Source organism: Megalobrama amblycephala, linkage group LG14 (assembly GCF_018812025.1).
Source record: "Megalobrama amblycephala isolate DHTTF-2021 linkage group LG14, ASM1881202v1, whole genome shotgun sequence".
In the NCBI taxonomy this organism is placed as follows: domain Eukaryota; kingdom Metazoa; phylum Chordata; class Actinopteri; order Cypriniformes; family Xenocyprididae; genus Megalobrama; species Megalobrama amblycephala.
This window is the reverse complement of record NC_063057.1, coordinates 44,852,834-44,876,009: the sequence shown is the minus strand read 5'-3', so window position 1 is coordinate 44,876,009 and position 23,176 is coordinate 44,852,834. Positions and strand designations below refer to the sequence as shown.

Here is a 23,176-nt window from a genome sequence, read left to right as displayed (position 1 = left end):
GGGCTCAATGAATTTACACAACTGACAGCAGAATTTGACAGCTTCATTTTCTCCTGGTTGTTTCTCATGAGTTTTAGAGTGTACACGAGATATGTGTGCTTTAAGGCTGTTAAGGACTTGAATGTGAACAAACAGTCCTGGTACAAACAAGGAAATGGTACTGTCCTTGTGTAACTTTCATGTTTTAACCGGTAGTGTTTAAATAGCTGTGCCCTCTTCCACTAATAAAACCACAATATTTACACTTCCACTCCATCTTCAGCTAGCTAAAGTTACATGAACTAAGGAAAAATTACCGTTAGCTTACAGTGTAAAGCTTATGAAAAGAACTATTTGAAATGGGCTTGAACACAATAGCCAACAAGCTAACATTAGCTAAATAACAAAACTTTGAAGAGGCATGACAGCTAAGAGTGGGACAAAATAAATCAAGAAATTAAAGCTAATTAGCTAACTAATAATGTGAGGTAGTGTGCACCAACTTACGATGTTTGCAGTTCTGTGGCTAGCTGCTTCACCGTCTCAGCTCAACTTTAGCTGTCTGGAAGCAACAGAGTAAAATAGCTTCTGAGTTGAGTGGACATATCAGCTCGGTGTCACATTAAAAGCATATAGACGTGAAGATTGCCTGCCGAGCAGTCTATTGTGTGACCGAGTACGCATACCCGGACACCGCGGCGGACTCAATGTGTACCCAAAGCGGACGGTCACCGGGCGCTATATTTTGTTTTCCTTAAAATTTTAATTAACAGTAACTTAAACACTTTGCAGTTTGAATGATGTCCTGTATGAATAAAATGACGGAGTATGTTTTTATGTTTCCACTGGTCGATCGCGCCCGCGCCTCACACGCACAAATGCTGCGTTCAAGTCCTCCTGGGAAGTTCGTACGCACGAGGTGGGAAGTTGTGCTTACAACGGCATGTGCGTTCAAGTCACTTTCGTTGGAGCAAGATGGCGGAGCACTTTCTCTTAATTAGTAACACAAAAATACAGCAATGTTCTTAAACTCTTGTTCTAGAAAATGAAGAACAAAGAAATGTGCATTAGGTATACTTCGTTTTTTAATGTTTTAAATTAATTTACTGCCAACTTTATTGTTACAAGTTGCATTGTTATATTATAACGCCATCATATTATGCGTCGTTGATTAACTTACTGCGCTGTAAATAGAAAAGCCTGACAATATCACAGCTAAATACCTTTAAGTATTGTGTATTCCGCTATGTTAATCACTGACATGCCCCAAACTCATAAAGATCAGAGCTTAGAGAAAATCCCGAGCTCCCCACTGGTATTTACCACATTGTGGTGGTGTTCATGTGCATTCAACTCGTAAATACGATCTATACGAGATGACTTGAACGCAGCATAAGTAAACACTTTGTGACTTTTCAATCACGCCCGCGCCTCCTCAAAGTTCAATTTCTATGTCCGGGCTGACTCCGCGTACTAGTACTCGGTGTCACGCAATAGAATCCGCTTTAACAAGGCAGCTGGGACAAGGCAGCTGGGACAACTTACCGGGACGTTCGCTGGTCCGTGGTCCGTGGTCGAGCTAACGATAGGTAGCTGCTTCAGGTGTCCGGCTCATCTCAACTTGCATTAGCTGTCTGGGAGCGACATACAATTTCCGTTGCTGGTGCTAGCTAACGTTACCAGTGAACACATACATTAGCTAAGAGAGTGTGGGGTAGAGTTAGCTGGTTAGCTACCTTGCTAGCTTGTTAATAGGGCTTGGCAACCGACATCACTGTGCAGTGCAAGCTGGGACTAACGTTAGCTAGCTAAGTTTTTTTTTTTTTTATAACTACAGTACTATAGAAATGAAACTTTGATATACAGATATATATCTGATAGATATATAGACTACTTTGAGTTATATAAAAGTTTCATTTCTATATAGTGTTGTCCCATAGGTGTTGTCACCATGAAAAGATATAATAAAATATTTGTAAAAATGTGAGGGGTGTACTCACTTTCGTGATATACTGCTAGCTAAGTTAACGTTAACCTAACGTTACCTAAGCTAAGTTAGTTGGCAGTTAACCAGTGCCAGGTTCCAACTTACCGTTTTGTGTCTGAACTCGGTTCATTCACCGAAGGCTTCAAACGTGGGTCGAACAACTTGCTTGCTAGAATGTCAGTTGACGAAAATTTCAATACAGCTGAATTCTTTGTCTTGTTCTGTCTCCAAAGTTCAAAGTCATCAATGCCACTCTGTCAAAACTGATATATACTTTTGGCGGTTGCATGGGTGACGTCAATGCCGTGTAATGCCATCCCGCCTTGTGCCGTCCACGAGCTTCTACTTTTCAAAATAAAAGCTTCACTGAGCTACTACTTTTTAAAGTAAAAGCTCACGTCTGGAATAAAATACTTTTTTTTTTTTTTTTTTTTTAAATCTCTCTATACAAATGCAGATTATCATACTAATGAATAAAATACTTAAAGCTAATGCTTTAAATACTTTTAAATATTTGGAGTTTTTTAACTAAACAGTAAGATACATGCAGACTATCATGCTAATGAATAAAATACTTTAAAATATATTTTGTGTTTAACTAAACAGTACAAGATAAATGCAGACTATCATGCTAATGAATAAAATACTTTAAAATGTATGTCCGTCTATAAAATAAATGCAGACTAAATTTTAAATGAGGTTTGATCAAATGTATTTTAACATCAGGGACACAACAATAACATCCAGAAATCAGCAAACTATATGTATTGCTAAAATTGTTAGCTATTATTCGCTAACAAATGTCAGCCAACGCTAATGCAGTTTTAAATGAGGTTTCATCGATTGTACATTAACATCAGGGACACAACAATAACGTCCAGAAATCACGACTCCATCTGGAAAAAAATTCGTGATTTCGTATTTTGTTTTTGACCCTCTAAACTTACTGTTGGACAGGCAAAACTTGATGATATTAAGTTGTTTTAGCTCAAACACATAATTACAATAAGATAGGCCATTAAAAAGTACAGTTTACTCAGAATTCATAATTAATGTAAAGAAATGACACATGTTTAAGTAATACAAACTCTGTTTGAGTAGACATTACTGATTGGACTTAAAAACTCAATTACAATAAGAAAGGACAAGAAAAAGTTCAGCTTAATCAGAATTAACAAGTAATGTCAATAAATTAGACACATTTAAGTAATATGTACTCAATCTCTCTTGAGTTGAATCAAAATCTGGGTTTACAGTGCATGCAGCAGACATATAGAAACAAATCAGAAATGCATTCGATTTCAGTTCTCTTTTATCATCACTGTAATACAAAACAAATCTTATTTAAATAATAATCAGTGTTCTAAAATGGAAGCAAATAAAGTGTAAAATAGAAGCAAATAATATATACATGCATACAATATGTGTCTAATGTCAATGCTATGGCCTTTGTGTAGATATTTAAAGATGGTCATCTTTAAGCATGACTGTTTGGATTTATATGAAATGATAATTTATAATAAGATTCCATCTGTAAAGTTAATAAAAGTATTGTTCATTGTTAATGTCAACATTTTAAGTACAGTACCTCATTGAACATTTTCAGAAACTGTATTTTTGTATGATTTGTATTTTTATTGGACTACTGACGACTGCAGGGTTCAGTGAGTAAATGGTCGCACATCGGTCGAGAAGCGCAGCGCCGCACCACATCTTTAAAATTCGAACACATTGTTTTCTTTGGGGCTGTTCACACAGAACGCGTTTTTCCATTCCAATGCGCTACTTTTTCTTTGTTTTTCTATGTAAGCATGCGCTAGAAGGATGTGCAGAACCGTTGCGCTCACGTCTTGCAGCATCTCGCGCATGACATGGCGTTCTAAAGCCATGAATCAGTTCAGCTAAGTTAAAATCAGTCAAAAAACAAGTTTTAAAAAGCGTCTCGAGACCTTGCAGTTTCTCTCATTCCACTGCCCGCGTCTCGCGTTTTTCAAAGCAAAAACGCGTTCTGTGTGAACGAACCCTATGAGTGTACGGACACAGGCAGCGGCCACTTGGTCTGTCCGCGTTGTCCAGATACTGATACTGTGAGGTCACTTGCTGCTAGACGTGGCGCGTCTTGATGCACTTCACGTGCAGGACCGCACATGTATTCAAAGCAAAGCGATGTTAAAGGGACAGTCATCACATTATAAAATGCGGTTATATTTTTCCGGCATCACCGGGGCCCTCTCTCAGCCCGGGGCCCTGGGCTTAAGCCCAGGTAGGCCCGTGCATTAATGCGGCCCAGCTCAGCTCTATATTTCTTCGTGCCCTGACAAAACTTACCAATGATGCAATAAAAAATTGGATGACTAGTAATTTCCTACTACTAAATTCAGAAAAAAAAAAGAGATTCAAATTTTTTTACCTAAAACTTAATGTAAAAACCTGGAATACTGTCTAACACTTGATGGCTGCTCTGTTAAGTCTTCGTCATCAGCTAGGAACCTGGGTGTGCTCTTTGATACCAATCTTTAATTTGAAAGCCACATTTCTAGCATTTGTAAAACTGCATTCTTCCACCTTAAAAATATATCTAAATTATGACATATGCTCTGAATGACAAATGCGGAACAGTTAGTTCATGCATTCATGACCTCAAGGCTAAATTACTGTAACGCTCTACTGGGTGGTTGCCCTGCTCGCTTGTTAAATAAACTACAGCTCGTCCAAAATGCAGCAGCTAGAGTTCTTACTAGAACCAGGAAGAATGACCATATTAGCCCACTTCTGTCAACACCGCATTGGCTCCCAATTAAACATCATATAGATTTTAAAATCTTGCTCCCCAGTACCTGAGCGAGCTCTTAATGCATTATAGTACTTAACATCTATTGCGATCTTAAAATTCTGGTCATTTGATAAAAGCTAGAATATCAAAATCAAGGTAGATCCTTCTCCTATTTGGCACCTAAAATCTGGAACAATCTTCCTAGCATTGTTCAGGAAGCAGACACACTCTGTCAGTTTAAATCTAGACTAAAAACTCATCTCTAACCTGGCATACACAAACATTAGAGCAGCTGGAACCAGGAACACATGACCTGTAGTGCTGCCTGAATCACAATATTGCACTGTTCGTTGTTGGCCAGAGGAGAACTGGCCCCCTGACTGAGCCTGGTTTTTCTCAAGGTTTTTTTCTCCATTTTGTCACCTGTTGGAGTTGCTGTCACCTTTGGCTTGCTTAGTTGGGGACACTTGATATTCAACATCTGTTTGATCAAAAATTATTTGCCAGTTATCACTGTAAAGCTGCTTTGACACATTCTGCATTGTAAAAAGCGCTTTAAAGATGAATCAAATAAGTCAAGTTTTATTTATAATGAATGAATGCACAGGTAAACATTTTTTCAATCTGGACATAAATATGGCTACTATTGGGGCTCATCTGGTGACATCTAGAAGCTGTTTCCAACTGTGGGTTGCGTAAAAGCTAAACACTGTCTTACACTATCTTTCTAAATGGACAAGAATAACTTTGTCAACACTTGGTTATCTGCTTTGATTACTATTGATTAATGTGACCTGTATTGTATTGTATTGAGTGCTTGCAATCCTGAGTTGCTAGGAGGGTTTCCTACATCCCTCAGAGACTCATAAGTCTCGTCAGGTGCCTCTTGAATGTTGGCACCTGAATGGCACATGATGCATCTGGCATATATTATGAAGCACACACACACGCCACAGTAATTTGGCATTCCCTCTTCCGTGTGTATGAAGAGCACTCACTCAGAGTGATCAATGCGTCGGAATCTAGATTCCAAAACTCCAATGCATCTCTCCACAACTCCCCTCATTTTCCTTTGTGCCCTGCTGTATCTCTCATGTGCTTCTGAGGCTGGATGAAGAATTGGAGTCACCAGCCAGGGTCTAAATAGGTGGCCACTGTCCCCTGTAAAACAGATTTTTTTCTGTTAACTGAGCACAGATATAATGGCATTCCTAAAATAAAATGGTTGTAATTTATGAATCTATTATTTTTGTGTTCTCTATTGAAAGAAGACACTTGGTCATGTCATGTGTAAAATTAATTTGTTTCAACTTTGAGGTTGATATACCAAAAATATTATTTACCTAATAGCCACACATCAGGTATTTGGCCTTCACTGAATTGTTGACAAAGCGACAAGATTAAAGCGACAAGTTGGTGAGTGTGAATGAATCATGGGTACTCCTAGGCTTGTTATTTTCAGTGAAGCATCACAGACTATGCGGGCATTATATGTGCCAGATACATTACTGAGTTTCCTGGCAAACTATAAAGTCTAAGCAGAGCATGATCAGGAAGGGTGTGAGGTTCTGCTCGATCTCTAAAGGCAGGAACACACCAAGCCGACTGTTGGCCTTCGGACAGTTTTTGTTCGTCAGCAGTGTGTTCCGTACCGTCGGCCCTCGTCTGCTTTTTTTCAGCTGATTCGACATGTTGAATCGTTGTTGGAGCTCGTTGGTCCATCTGATCATTCTGATTGGCTGTTCAGCTACTGCCACCTGCTGGTGACAATTACAAACAAACAACAATCTCCTTCAATCTGCCACAATGCAGTGAATTTACTCTCAAATGCAAAGGCCTCCCTCATTACATACTGGAAAATTGGATTCTCTGAAGCCCAGAAAAGCATTTGTGAAGAGATGAATTTGCCTGAGGCGGTGGTGCTCGAGCAATGGAACAACAGGTGGGACGTGACCCCATTATCGGCAAGGCTAATGTACAGTCAGCAGATTTTTATGTAAAAAAGAACGTCTTCAGGGTGATACAAGACTGCACTGTGAAATTATCTTGCTTATTATGCAGCTATTTGATACATAATTAAACAAAATATGAATTTCATCTTATTTTATTAACTCAAATCAACTCGCTGTACATGCTCAAGCGGTATGTTATCAGTTGTGCTGTTTGCGTGGAATAACAGACCACTAGATGGGGCGATTGATGAATCAGAAATGAGTATTGCCATTAGCTGAGTGAAATTATGAATGAAGGCAGGAACACACCAAGCCGACGGTTGACCATCGGGCAGTTTTTGTTTGTCGGCCGACTAAGTTTTCTTAGTGTGTTCCGCACCATCGGCTGAAGTTGGTCCTCGTCTGCTTTCGGCCGATTCATCATGATCATTCTGATTGGCTTTTCAGCTACTGCCAATTGCTGGTTCTGACCTTAACAACAAGATACAAGACAACGTTTGCTCTGCAGATTGATGAAACAACTGACAGTAACAAAGTTTTCAATTGATAAGGCTGGTAAATGAAGAGGTCTGCGAGCATTAGTCAAGCGCATAGTCAATTCATTAAGCTGTTTCCTTACAAAAGTGATTTATTCAGTGTAGTAAAGCCTCTTCTTCAATGAGATCCATTCAAAAAAGGGCCTCTGGTCTCCTTTCCTGCATACCTACAACACCGCAGCATTAGCATTAGCCATTAAGTTTTTGTTTGTTTGGGTTTTTTTTTTTGCTAAAGGTTGCAGGCTTGCATTCCAGTGGCTTTGAGTATAAATGGAGACCTCAGAAAATTCTATGCTGATGAACATTTCTCTCCAGCCTTAGACTGAATAATTTAATATTTAATAGATTATTACTTGTTTGTTTTGTGTTTTTAAAGTAGTCTGTGATTCTAATAAAGAATTAGTTTGACTTTTTGTATGGCTCTTTTGGGAAAAATGCGTCAAACAGAAATTAACACTGCTCTGAATAAGGTCTATAGCCAGGGTTGGGGAGTAACGGAATATGTGTAACGGCGTTACATAATCAGGATACAAAAATCCAGTAACTGTAATTTGTTAGTTACGTCAATAAAAAGTAATCAGATTACAGTTACATTTTGAAAAAAGGGGGGATAATCTCAGGATTACAATCGTTTAATTTAAAACTAAATAAATCATTATTTTGCCGTAACACATTAAGCGCTGCTTGATTATACAGTATTTCTTGGTTCTGTTGCCAGTGATGACTCACTTGAACCACCCGCTGGTGCATGCGCAAATAACACCCGTCTACAATCTCCTCAGACGCAGATTGAATCGCTGCTGCTAGTGGAAACGATGCTGCCCGCAGGGAAAACGCTATAAATTCATGGAAATTTCGCTACTATTTTGTTTTCAAAGAAGACAATGCAAAAGACATGGTTGTACAGTGAAAACTCTGATAAAGTGTTTTCGTAGCTGGCAGGCAAAGGACTAAAAAATAATCTGTAATACCATAAAGAATTAGTTTGACTTTTTGTATGGGTCTTTTGGGAAAAATGCGTCAAACAGAAATGAAGTAAAAAATAAATAAATAAAAAAGGCTTGTTAGTTTAAAAAATGTTAAAATGATTTCTGCACTCAAACATGACTGCTTTGAATTTTAGAATCACACTTTAGATGTGCTTGTACACGTACACATTATTTTCAGCATGATTAAACATGCCCAGATGAAAAAATACTATATTGTTTTTTTAACCATACTATAGTAAAGTACTTGAATTAATTTGTTGTGGTAATTTTATAGTTGCTGTGATAACATAACAGCTATAGTAATATAAACAAATTACTTTACCAATACTGTACTAAGTTTTCTACAGCTATAGGGTATATTAAACTACAATATACACTGTTTGCTGTAGTAAAAAACTAAATACTACTGTATGCTGAAGCATTCATTAACAAAGTGTTGTAAATAGTATAATGTATACAGTATACTACACTTTATTATAATATGGTTCAAAAACACAATAGTATTTATTTCACCTGGGTGTATTTAAATATGTACTTCACAAAGAATTCAAATATGAATATATCTTACATGTTTTATTATCTATGTTTTTTTGTAAATTTTGATGCATATATATGAATTTAGACAGCAAAGTGTGAACAGGACTTTTATTTTGGTGTGGCAATGTGACATCATAAAGCTGCGCTCCTGTGTCTGTTGTGATACTGCTGAAGAAAGGTTTGTATTTAAGCATTTAATGTTTGCAAATGTTCAGACTGTTTATATCTTTTCCAAGTGACATTTTATTTTATTTATTTTTTCCTTTTTGGGGCTAATTAGGTGTGCTGACTACTGAACTAGGGAGCTGATTGAGATGCACCCAGAGATTTATTTTTCTTTCTGTTAATTCACCTCTTAAACATGACAATATGTCTAAACACACAGAAAAACTCCTGGTGAAGTGACTGAGATCCACATACACTATTATAAAGATGGCGTTTATTAAAGTGGAGACTGAAGACATGAAAATTGAAGCAGCATACAGTGTCAAACAAGAAGATACTGATGAACAAACAGGTTGGTTTCATTCTCAAACTGAACTCATTTGATCTTTACTAAAATGTCCAGCTCTACAGAAATGAATGATAGTTTTGAAGACAGACATGTTGAGTGTGTGCGGCACAACTGTGTGCCTGTCCGCCACTACTTCATATGCAGCTGAGAAGATGATACTTTTGATTTCCACGTCTTTTATCAAGCTCAGTTGTAAATATAGAATCATAAGTTGATCTAAGATGAGTGTTTCTTCTCTTGAACTGTAGCAGCAACACGTGTGGGATATTCTTCACAGGTGGATTTTAGCACAAGAGGAAATAAGAGCATTAGGAAAAACTACAGTGACATTTTATTCCAGGGATTAACGGTAGTGACAGCGAGGCTGTGAGGGATAAACATAAATCTTTTCAGTGGGTTGTACTGTTATTTAATGTGTTTTTGGATTTTGTTGACGAATCACTGCAAAATTATCTTTCCAAGAAATTTCAGTCTACAAAAAAACTCCTTTTTATGGAAAATTATGAGTGATCTAGGAGCTTTTTTTTTTTTTTTAATTTTTTTACCATGGATGCCATTAAAAACACAGCAAGTTTATACCTCACAGCCTCGCCTTCATACCTGTCTTGGCACTGCTCTCAATAAGGTCTATAGCCAGGGTTGGGGAGTAACGAAATATGTGTAACGGCGTTACATAATCAGGATACAAAAATCCATTAACTGTAATTTGTTAGTTACGTCAATTAAAAGTAATCAGATTACAGTTACATTTTGAAAAAAGGGGGGATAATCTCAGGATTACAATCGTTTCATTTAAAACTAAATAAATCATTATTTTGCCGTAACACATTAAGCGCTGCTTGATTATACAGTATTTCCTGGTTCTGTTGCCAGTGATGACTCACGTGAACTCAGACGCAGATTGAATCGCTGCTGCTAGTGGAAACGATGATGCCCGTGGGGAAAACGCTTTAAATTCATGGAAATTTCGCTACTATATGGTTTTCAAAGAAGAAAATGCAAAAGACATGGTTGCACAGTGAAAACTCCGCCTACCAGCTACGAAAACACTTAATCAAAGGACTAAAAAAATAATCTGTAATACCATACTGTAGCCACTAGATGTCTGAATAGCCCTTTATATATATATACACACACACACACACACACATTGTGTAGTTACACTGTAGTTACATTGTGTACTAAGACAGACGGAAAATGAAAAGTTGCGATTTTCTAGGCTGATATGGCTAGGAACTATACTCTCATTCCGGCGTAATAATCAAGGAACTTTGCTGCCATACCATGGGTGCAGCAGGCGCAATGATATTACGCAGCATCTCACAAATGTCTCCATGGTTGCAAGGCACGCTCCCTGTGCAAGCAGGGGGTCACAGCCGCTGCATAATATCATTGCACCTGCTGCACCCATGGTACGGCAGCAAAGTGACACAAGCTGCTATTTTGTTCCATTCTCTGGGAAATCTTAAAATATTTTCTGCCAGATTGTCTACAGTGTGCCTTTTGGCAAATTCAAAACAGTCCAACAGACAATTTTCAAGTGGCATGTAACTGACATAAAACCACATGTTGCCCTAGATGTCCAGCAGTCTGTTGTGAGGCACCCAGCTGAAGCCTTGCCAACTTTTTCAAACAAATTTGTTCACAAATCTTCAAAACATTTCTGGAAGTATTGTTTTTGATAGGGTTTGCCTGCTGGGCAATATATAGGAGGGGTTTAGATCACTCAAAATGAAAATTCGGTCATTAATTACTCACCCTCATGTCGTTCCACACTTGTAAGACCTTCGTTCATCTTTGAAACACAAATTAAGATTTTTTTTTTAAAGATATTTTTGATAAAATCTGATGGCTCAGTGAGGCCTGCATTGCCAGCAAGATCTTTTTTAATGCCCAGAAATGTACAAAAGACATATTTAAAACAGTTCATGTGAGTACAGTGGTTCAACCTTAATATTATGAAACAACGAGAATACTTTTTGTTCACCAAAAAAAAAAAAAAAAAGTCTAGTGTCCAACAATGTCCAACAATGTCTAGTGTTGGACGATCTCAAAACACTGCTTCATAAAGCTTTACAAATCTTTTGTTTTGAATCAGTGGTTCAGAGCACCAAAGTCAAGTGATTTCATTAAACAAGGCTTTGTTACATAGTAAGTGTTTCGAAATTTCAATAGTTCACATGACTTTGGCAATTGGATGCACGCTCCGAACCACTGAGTTGAAAAAAAGATTAGTAAAGCTTCAAAGCTTCATGAAGCAGTGTTTTGAGATCGCCCATCACTAGATATTGTTGGCACAATATGTAATTTTTGTGTGCCACTAGAGGTTGCTTATTCAAAAAGGCGTAGCTTGATGACACCTTGATTTTGTGGAATCAAGGGAGGTGTTGTCTTAAAGGATTAGTCCACTTTGAAATAAAATTTTCCTGTTCATTTACTCACCCCCATGTCATCCAAGATGTTCATGTCTTTCTTTCTTCAGTCGAAAAGAAATTAAGGTTTTTGATGAAAACATTCCAGGATTATTCTCCATATAGTGGACTTCAATGGCCTCCAGACGGTTGAAGGTCAAAATGACCAAAATGTTTCAGTGCAGCTTCAAAGGGCTTTAAACAATACCAGACGAGGAATAAGGGTCTTATCTAGTGAAACAATCAGCCATTTTAGAAAAATTCAAATGTATATGCTTTATAAACACAAGTGATCGCCTTACGAGTGCTTCTGTCTTCCGTATTCTTCAAAAAGCTTACGCTGTATGTCCTACGCCTTTCCTATTCTACTTACGGAAAAATGGAACTGGCACTGCGTTCACTCCATAAGTTGAATAGGGAAGGCGTAGGACATACAGCGTAAGCTTTTTCCTCATCTGGTATCGTTTAAAGCCTTTTGAAGCTACACAGAAACTGTAAGTCCATTGAAGTCCACTATAAGGAGAATAATCCTGGAATGTTTTCATCAAAAACCATAATTTCTTTTCGACTGAAGAAAGACATGGGGGTGAGTAAATTATCAGGAAATTTTCATTCAGAAGTGAACTAATCCTTTAATGTCTAAGAATCCGATGGGACTCGGGCAGAAATCACATTCATGGATGAGTTAATGTATTAAAGATTTATTAACGTTACTGTAGTATGAAGCAGGGCGCGGCTGAAAGCCGTTGGAGAGGAACGAGGCCGCTGGAGTGATTACTAATGAGAGACAAGCGCTCGAGAGCAATGGAGATTTTATTATGCCACAGACGACTGCTTTCACTTCTTCCGGTCATGATTATGTGGGATAACACAGTGCTGTTTTATCCTATTTGATACATTTGTGTGTTGAAAGTTCAAATCAGTCAGTAGGACACCAGGATTTTTCCTGACTGGCTGCAGGCTGTGTACATGTCAATGCTGTTTATGTTCGGGTCCAGTCGGCATATATAAAATATATGCTGTTGGGTCGGACTTGGGACTAATTTCATTGGGTCTGTCTCGGGTCGGGTTTTCTTTAAAAAAAAAAAAAAAAATTATGGACGTTGGGTTTGGGTACAGATTTTAGGACCCAAGAAGACCTCTAGTTCCAGCACCTTTGGTGCTTGGACCCATAAAAATATAAAATTTAAAGGTGGACTCAGTATTATTTAAAATACACTGTTTGGAAGTTGGTGTAAAACTATGTTGCTGCAAGATCTAATAGCACTAGAAACTGAAAAAAACTACTGAACATAGCTGAGATGATACTATTTTTTTATATTTTAGGCATAAATGGCAGCTTTGAGATCAGTCTATAATTGAGTATTTCTTTTTGATAAAGGGTTTAATAATTACCCGCCTAAACATTTCTGGGATGTGTCCTAAAGAAAGTGAAGAGTTAAGAAGAGATTCTGGGATTACAGGAAATGTCTCTTTCAGCTTAGTTGGGTATAGGGTTTGCATAGGTTGCAAAAACTAACCCTAGCATAGGTTTTGATGCTTTAAATGTCTAAATGTTTTGATGCCTGTTGCTTTGTGACATTAAACTGAGGTTAACTTGTATGTGTCTCTGTTCACTTTAGACCTGATGGCGCTGAAAGTGGAGAGTCAAGAACTGAATGAAATGGAAGTGAAAGATCATTGTGATAATGATAAACATCATGACTTTAAAACTGAAGAAAAATATATGAATTGCTCGCAGACAGAAAAGACGCCAACTAGAAGTAATTACACCTGTTTTCAGTGTGGAAAGAGTTTCACCCAAAAAGGACATCTTGAAGTCCACATAAGAACTCACACCGGAGAGAAGCCTTACAACTGCCAACAGTGTGGAATGAGTTTCACTGAAAAAGGAAGCCTTAAAGTCCATATGAGAATTCACACTGGAGAGAAGCCTTACACCTGCCAAGAGTGTGGAAATAGTTTCATTCGAAAAGGAAGCCTTAAAAGCCACATGAGAATTCATACTGGAGAGAAGCCTTACACCTGTCCTCAATGTGGAACAAGTTTTTCACATAAGCCAACTCTTAATGCACACATGAGAAGTCACACTGGAGAGAAGCCTTACACCTGCAAACTGTGTGGAATATGTTTCAGCCGAAAAGGAAACCTTACAGTCCACATGAGAATTCACACTGGAGAGAGTCTCTACACCTGTCAAAATTGTGGAAAAAATTTCTATCGAAAAGGAAGCCTTAATAGCCACATGAGAATTCACACTGGAGAAAAGCCTTACACGTGCCCTCAATGTGGAAAGAGTTTTACACACAGACCAACCCTTAATGTCCACATGAAAACTCACGTTAAAAGGAAGCCTTTTGCATGTCTTCAGTGTGAGAAGTTTTTCACAAATCAAAGAGACCTAAAACGCCATTTGCAAACTCATTGTGAAAAGAAATTGTAGTGTTGCTCAATGTGGCAAGAGGTTTACAAAATAGAGCAGTCTCAAATTGCACATTCACTCTGGAGGGAGACCTTTTAATTTTGATTAGTGTAATATTTTGATATAACACTCAGGGGCTGTTTAAATGACACCATTTTCAATTAAAAACGGAAAACTTTTTATGCGTTTTGGCGGTCTGAAAATGCAAACTTTTGAAAACAGGTTTCAAAGTGCAAGTTTTTGAAAACGGTCTCCACGTAAACAACAAAAACGTGAATCTATGAAAATGGTGATGTCATGCACACACGCATTACACGTTCATTCTATAGTGTTTCATCGCCATCTAACGCCATCTAGCGTTTTTAGTCATTTTCATGGATTTGTATGAATGGGGATCATTTTGATAATGGTGTCATCTGTACGCGGAAAACTCAAAGGAAAAACTTATCCGTTTTAACCATATCGTTGTCGTGTAAACGTACCCTCACAGATACACTTGAAAAGTCATGCAAATGTGAGACCCTATGTGTGTTTTGGGTGTGGAAAGTGTTTTAAATGACTCAACAATATAAAAATAAAACCAGAAAATATGTATCATTGTAGTAATTGTGTTTTATAGAGCTATATTTCATAAATTTGAGTCAGCTTAATACATTGTAATCAACATATTTTTGTGGAGGTTGCACAATCAAATCTGAAACTAACTCTTTATCATTTCTTTCTTTGCTACAACAAATTTGTTTTATGAACACTGTTAAAGAAGCCAGATAAAAGCTAACAAAAAGTTGAGGGAACGCTAATCACCATAATGGTGACTTCAAATGAAATTATTTTCAATAAAACATTAACAATAGAGTAAAGCCTCTGTTAATTCTGAGAAACTAATTTTGAAAGAAAAAAGGCAAACTGGTTTGTAATAAGTGAAGACAGTAATGCTGTTTTGGAGTTACTTAATCATCATCTGCTGAGCTCTTGAGAGATTTAATGTGATCTTTTATTTGTAGTTGATTTCATCTAAGCCTGTGTGGATGTAAGTCAGTTGTAGTTGTTTTGTTTCTTTTTTTCTGTTTTTGTTGATAACAGGTGTTCATCACTAATGCTCAATCATCACTTAATTATCTCATTACCTGTAATGCTTCTCGGTGTTAAGCCCAAAGTATACTACAGTTTTTACCCAAGCTAGTGTGCATGTAATGCAAATTTTGTAATCAGCACAGTTTGCTTGCAGCCTGTTTTTTCTAACCATGTATACTCTGTATGCACAGGTGACACAACTGCATTTAACATTTCTTGCACTTATTAGTTTGTCCAAAAGGCCCACAATGGATGGCTACGTCGATGTTAGATTGTGTGGCGCTACAACTTATAGCGCATGCTAATGATGTGCTAACATGCGACGCAGCCTACGATTCAATAGGTGTCCTCGTCGTACAGTCTACATACATGTCATTGCCAAGTTTAATAAACATCATAAGGAATGTTGTTTCAACTGCGGAAAGATGTCAGTACACACCATATTTCAAGTTCATGTCCACAACGTTAATCTACTAACTCTCCTGACTGCTTTGTCAGACAAAATGACGGATTTGGCGTTATGATTGGTTAGATTGCCTGATAATCAAACTTCCAAGCGAAGGGTCAGTTGAACTAAAGATTTAATGAGATGCACATGTAAAGAAAATACGACATGTAGGCTGATAAACTCTTTTTTCGCAAATATGTTTATTTGACATTTGTTTAAATATGTAATAAAAAAAAGGATTTTTTTAATAAAGGCTTTCTTGTTTTAACATCATTCAACAAACAAACGATTGAAAATCACAAAAGTGATTTAGACCAAACCACTTAAAGACTCTCTTGGCATAACATCAACCACAGAACAATTAAAGCACATTTGTAAAATAAATAAAAGCTTAAAAAAATAAGCTTGTAAGCAAATAAGCTTAATCTGCTGGTAACTAAAACAAGAATTAAGGAAAAACGAAACAATTTTAATGTGCTAAATATTTATACATATCACAGGTTGTAGTGTGTGATCCAATCTGCTATCTTGATCATTACTGTGGTTGATCCGGCCTGGCTGAGAGTGAAGCTACCACCACCCCTAAATGTCAAATGAGGTTTGGCTAGGTAGCCATTTTCAGTGTGGAGTGAGGAGATTTAGGTGGAGTTTGCCATGTTTAGGGAGTAGTAGGAAGTCAAAGTTTTTCTCAGTTAGTAACACGCAGAGCACAATAGGCTTATCCGTGAGAGTCTGACAGTTAAACATAAGCAATAACTGCACATTACATCCTGCAATTGCTCTATGTAGGTTACTCAGAGACCGATCACAGGATACAGTAATTGAGGTAAACGGTTTTTTTTACCTCAGTATAGCATAACGGATATCCGAGCGGTTAGACCAGATAGATGGAATAGCTGAGGACGACGGGCAACGCAATGAGAAATGGTGGCAAAAGGGAACAATGAACATTACGTGGTTACCTAGCAATCCCAAGCACCTTACCGAGCCTGTATGTAGTCGCGTAGAGACGGGGATGAGATTTCAGGCTACAAGGTTGGAGTAGCAAGTAATTGAATCTTTTAACTGGGTAAATGTACAAATGTACAACTAAACATTTGGTTTTCCAATATTTTGTTTCTCCCCTTAGATCCATACTGCTATGAGCAGAGTGGTCGAGTTTTTGGAAATGACCACGGGATACAGTTCTGCATGGATTTCTTCACTTTGAAGCACTTACAGAACATGATTACCAGTACTCTTGGGTGAACTGTGGTGATCATCCACCAGTGGTCATCATGGACCTCCATAAGAAGGGAGCCTTCCATTTGTCAGGTTGGAATGTTGTCATGGAGTAGATTGATTTAGATGTTAATTTCACTCAGATTACTCTCAGAGAAATAATGTAACAACATCACAGAGAAAGTGCATTTCTCTGTGATGTTCTTACATTATTTCTTTAGAAAGTGACCTTGCACAGCCTCCAGAAAACTTTAATGGAGAGGCTGATATGAAATGTTTTTGAGAGGCATTTTGAATGGAAAGGATTGGTCGAGGATTTGTCACATGTAATGCAAGCCAAGATTAACAAACAATTCATAAACATACTTTTTCAATGACTGCAAGATCAAGATGTTTCAACACATTTGTGTTTTGATATTTCCAAAGGTCACCAAAATAATCCATTTGCAGTTCCACAAACTTTCCACTTTTGGCAGACAACATACAGACAACATACAACATACAACAGGCAGACAACATACAACAAGATTTTTCAAATGATTTGGGCTGCATCAGGTAGGCTAAATTTCACATAGTGTACTGTATGTGGGAGCTACCATTATTATTATTAATGGTTTTCCCAGGGTGTAATAGCTTCCAAATGTGTTACTCTTATTATTTGAAATTTGATTTTGTATTGATTCACTGTGAATGAGCACCTTTTTAGTTGGATAAACTAGGTTTTCTTTTTTCATCTCAGGTGGTTGGGCTGTGCTTATGTTCCAGCGTAACATTGTAAACCGTACAAAGTATAACATCTGAGCAGAAAATCCTCATGATTTTGCAGACATCCTGCTTTCTTGGAAGCACGTGCCAACCTAACAACACATATGAATCTCAGAGAACCAGAAAGGTTGCCCTTCAAACCATTTTAAGTATGGTTAAGGGCCCTAACTCCAGACAACAGCACAAACCAAAGATGGAAAACTGAAGGTGTCACTACCTTGGCTGAACTGCAAGAAACTGGTCCCAGACTGTGAAGGCCATCCAATAACTGGTTCAACAGAGCATTATGCTCTGTATGACCAATTCCATGAGAATAATACAAAGGATGCCTGCAGTGCCCTGCGAAAGCTTGACCTAGTCCCACAACTTGCTGGAAAAGTCAACAGTCAAGTAGCAGAACAGCTGTTTACAAGAAAGTAAAACCAATTACTTCTTAAACATGGCCTTACTCATGCGGAACATCATCCATACCATCCAGCAAAGACTAGGCAACATAAAAAAAGTTTTCAAAAACGATGTAGAAATGAACAGTAACAGCCAGGCAGTGTTGGGTAATTTTTCAAATTGAAGAAGAACTGTTACTAATACAAAAATATACTTTTATTAATTTTCTTGCTCAGCAAATTGATCCTGGGAGCTGGACTGAGAAGACTGGGCATGATATTGTGGTGAATAATAAATGCATAATTAGTTACTCCAAAGAAATATTACCATTACCCGTAATCTGCATTTCATATAGAGGTCATAATGTGACTGAGAAAACCACTTGATCTATCAGTCATGTAGCATGTATCAGTAATCTTTTCTTTTTTTGTTGATTTTAGGGCTTGCCATTCCAGATCTGTAAAATGACTGTTTTTTATGGCATATGCCATTCTTTCTCTATTCCAGTATACCCTTTTCATTGTGAACAACATTTCTTTACATGCTTTTGATTCGGAAGTGGTGGTGTCTTCTTCTAATAGTGTGTTTTAAAATTGAATGGTATGACACCCTTAAACAATACATGTATATTCATTTGAGTTTCATTTGTAACTTGACAGATTGTTTTGAGTTGTAACGACATTTCAGGCCAAAATGAAGCTATGTCTAGAGATATGCATGTTAGAAATGTAAGCTAAAAAACACAAAGTTGCTTCTGGCTAAGTTGTTAAGTCTAGCCCTCTTGTGTAACTACTGTGAGGGATGTATCGACAGCCGCCTTTGATATAAATGAACATATTGCTTTAGTGCCTCACTTCAGAGAGATGGAATTGAACATTTACTTTACAGCTTTTGAATGTATAGCTTCCTCTCATTTGAGGGGATAGGCAGGATCTGTCATAATCAGTAGAGGAATGTTAACTCCCTCAATGGATTTTACTGGAATAGGGTTGAAAAGTGTGCCTTCTTCTGCCTTCCTAAACAACGCTGAATTGGCAAAAGCTCTGGCATCATGTATGCCTCTGGCCCATCCAAGGTCTTTAAAGATACCCTTATAATCTACTAATGCTTGCATAATAATGGAATAATATCCTTTGCTTTCCACTCTGTGAGCCTTCAGGACGGTCTATGGAAATATGAGTGCTATCAAGGCACCCTATGACTTGAGGAAACCCCCATTTACTGTAGAAGACATCTACAATCTATTGTGCCTCTTCTACTGTAGAGAGGAAATTAAAATACAGTGCACAAACACTGGTGCAGAATTGCTTCGTAATGCCATGCACAGTCAATCTTTTGACACCAAATAAATGCTATATGGTGTGATATTCTTATGGGCTTTTTGTGCCTTTATTTGGAGAGGACAGTAGAGAGTAGACTGGAAAGCATTGGGCAGAGAGAGGGGGGTAGGATCGGCAAAGGACCTTGAGTCGGGAATCGAACTTGGGTCACCGTGAACGCATTTGCGCCATATGTTGGCGCACTAACCACTAGGCTCTCGGCGCCGACATGGTGTGATATTGTACAGACGTTCCTAAACACCACAGTACAATGGCAAATCTCTTCTGTAAACATACTACTTGTCACATCTGGGTGTTGTGTTTTGTAATGTAATGTGGGGCACCAGTAATTCACAGAGACAGAGATATAAAGTGTGTGTTTTCTATCCAGTCACTCTCTGTCAAGTTGCTCCCCAGTTTTGTGGTCTGGGAGCAACCCAAATGCTGCGCTCTACAACACTTCAAATAAAAGTACACCTTTTGTTGTTGTACAATGCTAAATCTGTTGACATAGAAGTTGCCATCTTTAATGTTTATTTCCGTCACTATGATTGCAGGCCTCACAAGGGAATGTAATGTGGACTTGACTCCTGTTGCACATTTATAAAGACAGTATTCAAGACGCATTCATACGTACCCTATGCTGTTTTTGAATTGCTCTCCATCTTGTGTATCTCTTTTCCCTTTCTGTCAAGTCTTGTATGTATTTAAATTTTCCCTCTAGCTTTCTCCTTAAGAAACCAGCAATGCCTACAAAAAGAAAGAAACTTATGTGGTCATCCCTGATTCTATTTACTCTGGCGCTGAGCTTTACTTTTGGGCATATTTACGTCTTTTGTGTTTCTCTATCAGTGAAAATGTAAAAAATTAAATGTTATGAATTATTATACATAAAATAAACAACTTAATATCACTACAAAAACAATGTCAATACTAAAACAGCCATAGCTTGTTCGGTAGTGACAAAAAGTATTTAGGTATTGACTGTTTTGTGTTTAACAATTCAATGTTAATTTGCCTTTATCTTAAGATGTGAGCACAGTAAAAGTCCGAAAAATCTTATGAACATGTGCGGGGAGGCCCAGCCTGCCGCATCACAGACTTCCTGAAGGGAAACCCTTTAGAAGATTCCATACTTCTGGTAGAACAAGCCCTGATTGGCAAAGGTGAAAGCAGACAGAACGCCTTGTAAGCCAAAGAGATTGCCTCAACAATCCATTTGCTAATTTATTGCTTTGAGGCTGGGGAACCCTTCCTAGGCGACCCAAAACACACTAGTATTTGGCCTGACTTCCTATCTAATAAAACATAATATATTCTCAGCATTCTTCCCGTTACTGTGAGGTAGGGTGGGTGCCAAAGAGAAGTCAGGAGGCGGAGCTAGTCTGGAGAAGATCAGGAAGATCAGAGGATTATGAAAGGGATGAAAGAGGTTAGGGCTGGACGATTAATCGAAAAGTAATCGAAACCGAAATTCAGAACCTCTAACCGACGTAATTTTCCCATGTCGGTTATTTCGTTTTTTTAATCCTGTTAATACTTCCCCCTTAAAAACATAACTGCGTGTGTAGCCACGTGACTCCGCCCAGTCCAGTCAGTGGCATAAAAGCAAAACACGGAGGTGAACGCCGGTTCAACACATAGTGATGGCGCGCGAGCGGTGAGCCTTGCGTCTTGACTAAACTTTGTCAGTTGTATTTGTTTTATGGTTTGGACATTCGAGCGATTAGACGATCGGATGTGTATTATTATATCGAGCTACCGCGCTCGCATAGATATATACATATATCTATGCCGCGCTCGCGCAGCTGCATGTGGCACGAACACTCATACAAACAGCTGCGCAAAACGTGAAGATCGCGCGCACACAGAGGAACGCAGAAACTTGTTGTCAGCGCTGTCCTGTGATTTATCACTAAAATAGCTTAGAAACTCAAAAGTTATAGCATCTATTTTTTCTACTTTTGAAGGAACTATTTACAACCCACAGCTTCACAATTAATAGAGAGACGGTATGACTAATTCACACACGCAATCACTACTGGTACTGTGCTAATTTATCTTTATCTGATTTACAACAAGCAGAAACCTGTAAGAAATGTTACAAACCATAGATAAAATAACTGCTGATAGTGAGCTATGATGTCAGATCACTCTTTCAACAGGAAAAAAAATATCCCACCTTAATAGTCAATCATAGGATATTTACAGTACAAACCTTGTCAGTGAACTATGAGGGCAAAAAAAAAAAAAAAAAAAAAAATCAGAAATAAAATAATAGTTCATTAATCTTAATCGAGGTAAAATGTTCAATTAATCGAGGTTTTGATTTTAGGCCATAATCGTCCAGCCCTAAAAGAGGTTCTGGAAACTTAGAACCTCTCCAAGGTGGAATGGGAAGCCCTGAAAGGACTCGGGAAGGACAGAACTTTGGTGATAAATTCTGCATATAATGGTGCCACAGTGGTCATCATGAACAGGGAGCAGTATGTCAGGGAGGACTTTAAGCAACTGTGAGACCTAGAATTCTACCAGAAATTAGAGAGGCCATTTTTCCAGAATTGGTAGAATTGATCAAGAGGAAGCTGCAACTATTGCAGGAGGGAGGAATAAATAACAAGCAGGTCCAGTATATTAGTGGACAAGATACACCTAGGAAGGAGAGATTATATCTACTTCTGAAGGTGAATAAGGAAAGGGCCACTTGGCTGTTCCCAGATGTCCCTCCTGGTAGGCCAACAGTATCGGATTGTGGGAGTGGGAGCTATGGGGTGACCAAGCTCATTACCTCGTACCTTAATCCTCTCTCCACCAGGTCCACCAAATACATTAGGGACATGTAACATTTCCTGGAGGTTGAGGGGATGAGGATTAGTCCTAATGGCAGTCTCTTTTCCATGGAGTTGTAGAGTCTCTACATGAACATAGAGACGGAGAGGGGACTGGCGGCAGTTAGGAGCTGTATTCAGAGATAACCGGAGAAAGGGAGACCAGACAAGAGACTTTTGAGACTCCTAGAGCTGAGCCTTACCATGAACGACTTCAAGTTTAATGGTCAACATTACCTACATGTTAATGCACGGTTATGAGCAAGAGGTTTGCACCAGCATATGCAAATATCTACATGGCCGAGTTGGAGGAGTCTGTGTTCCTGAAAAGCAAATCTCTTCCCACCCAATACTGAAGAATACCTGGATGACGTGTGGGGAGTCTGGGAAGGCATGGAAGGGGACTTTCTGGATTTTGTACATGGATGTAGACTGGATGTAAAGTCTTTTTTAAACCCACAGACACTCACACTTTGCTCCATCGGAGCAGCCATCAAAACACTTCAAGGGGATTGTCAAGGCCCAGCTCTTGAGGTTTCAGTGAATTTGCACCAGGGTAGGTGACAGAGTTGCGGCAGTGAAAAACACTGTTTTTCCAACAAAAACTCATGAGACATTGGGAGGACATGAGGAGGACGGATGGAGGTGAACAGGATCACTCAGGCCATCCCCCTCAACAGAAAGAATTGTATTTTACCTTATCCGATGCTCCCAGTGCGGTATGACATATGTTGGGGAAACGGGCAACTCCATCCTCACTGGAATATGGAGGCATGGGCATACAGTCAATAAAGCAACATGTCGTAAGGGGCACAGTGCCTCATTTTCAGAGACATGGGATCCAAAGCCTTAAGATATGTGGGCTGGAGCACAATCTCGAATGGGGAAAGAGGGACAGGCTGAGGAGGGAGAAATACTGGATTAGGAAACTGGACACATGGTTCCCCAAAGGGCTCAATGTGAGAAAGGGGTGAAGGGCACCAAAAATGTAAATAAACTGTGGTGAAATAACCTGGAGTTTGTGTAATTACTGAGGG

General features: G+C 38.4%; 1 protein-coding gene across 3 annotated transcripts; it reads left to right on the top strand.

The window, feature by feature from the left end:
• Window positions 1–8,871: 8,871 nt before the first annotated feature.
• Window positions 8,872–14,952, top strand: LOC125245882 (gastrula zinc finger protein XlCGF8.2DB-like). Of its 3 annotated transcripts, none has more exons than XM_048156699.1 (3): window positions 8,872–8,931; window positions 9,034–9,270; window positions 13,301–14,952. In XM_048156699.1, the coding sequence occupies exons 2-3, from the start codon at window positions 9,186–9,188 to the stop codon at window positions 14,119–14,121; spliced, it is 906 nt and encodes a 301-aa protein (XP_048012656.1). In that variant the 5' UTR covers window positions 8,872–8,931; window positions 9,034–9,185; the 3' UTR covers window positions 14,122–14,952. The 3 variants fall into 3 exon arrangements, with proteins under 3 accessions (XP_048012656.1, XP_048012657.1, XP_048012655.1); XM_048156700.1 differs by having other exon boundaries at window positions 8,874–8,931; window positions 9,139–9,270; XM_048156698.1 differs by lacking the exon at window positions 8,872–8,931 and having other exon boundaries at window positions 8,938–9,270.
• The last annotated feature ends 8,224 nt before the right edge of the window (window positions 14,953–23,176 follow it).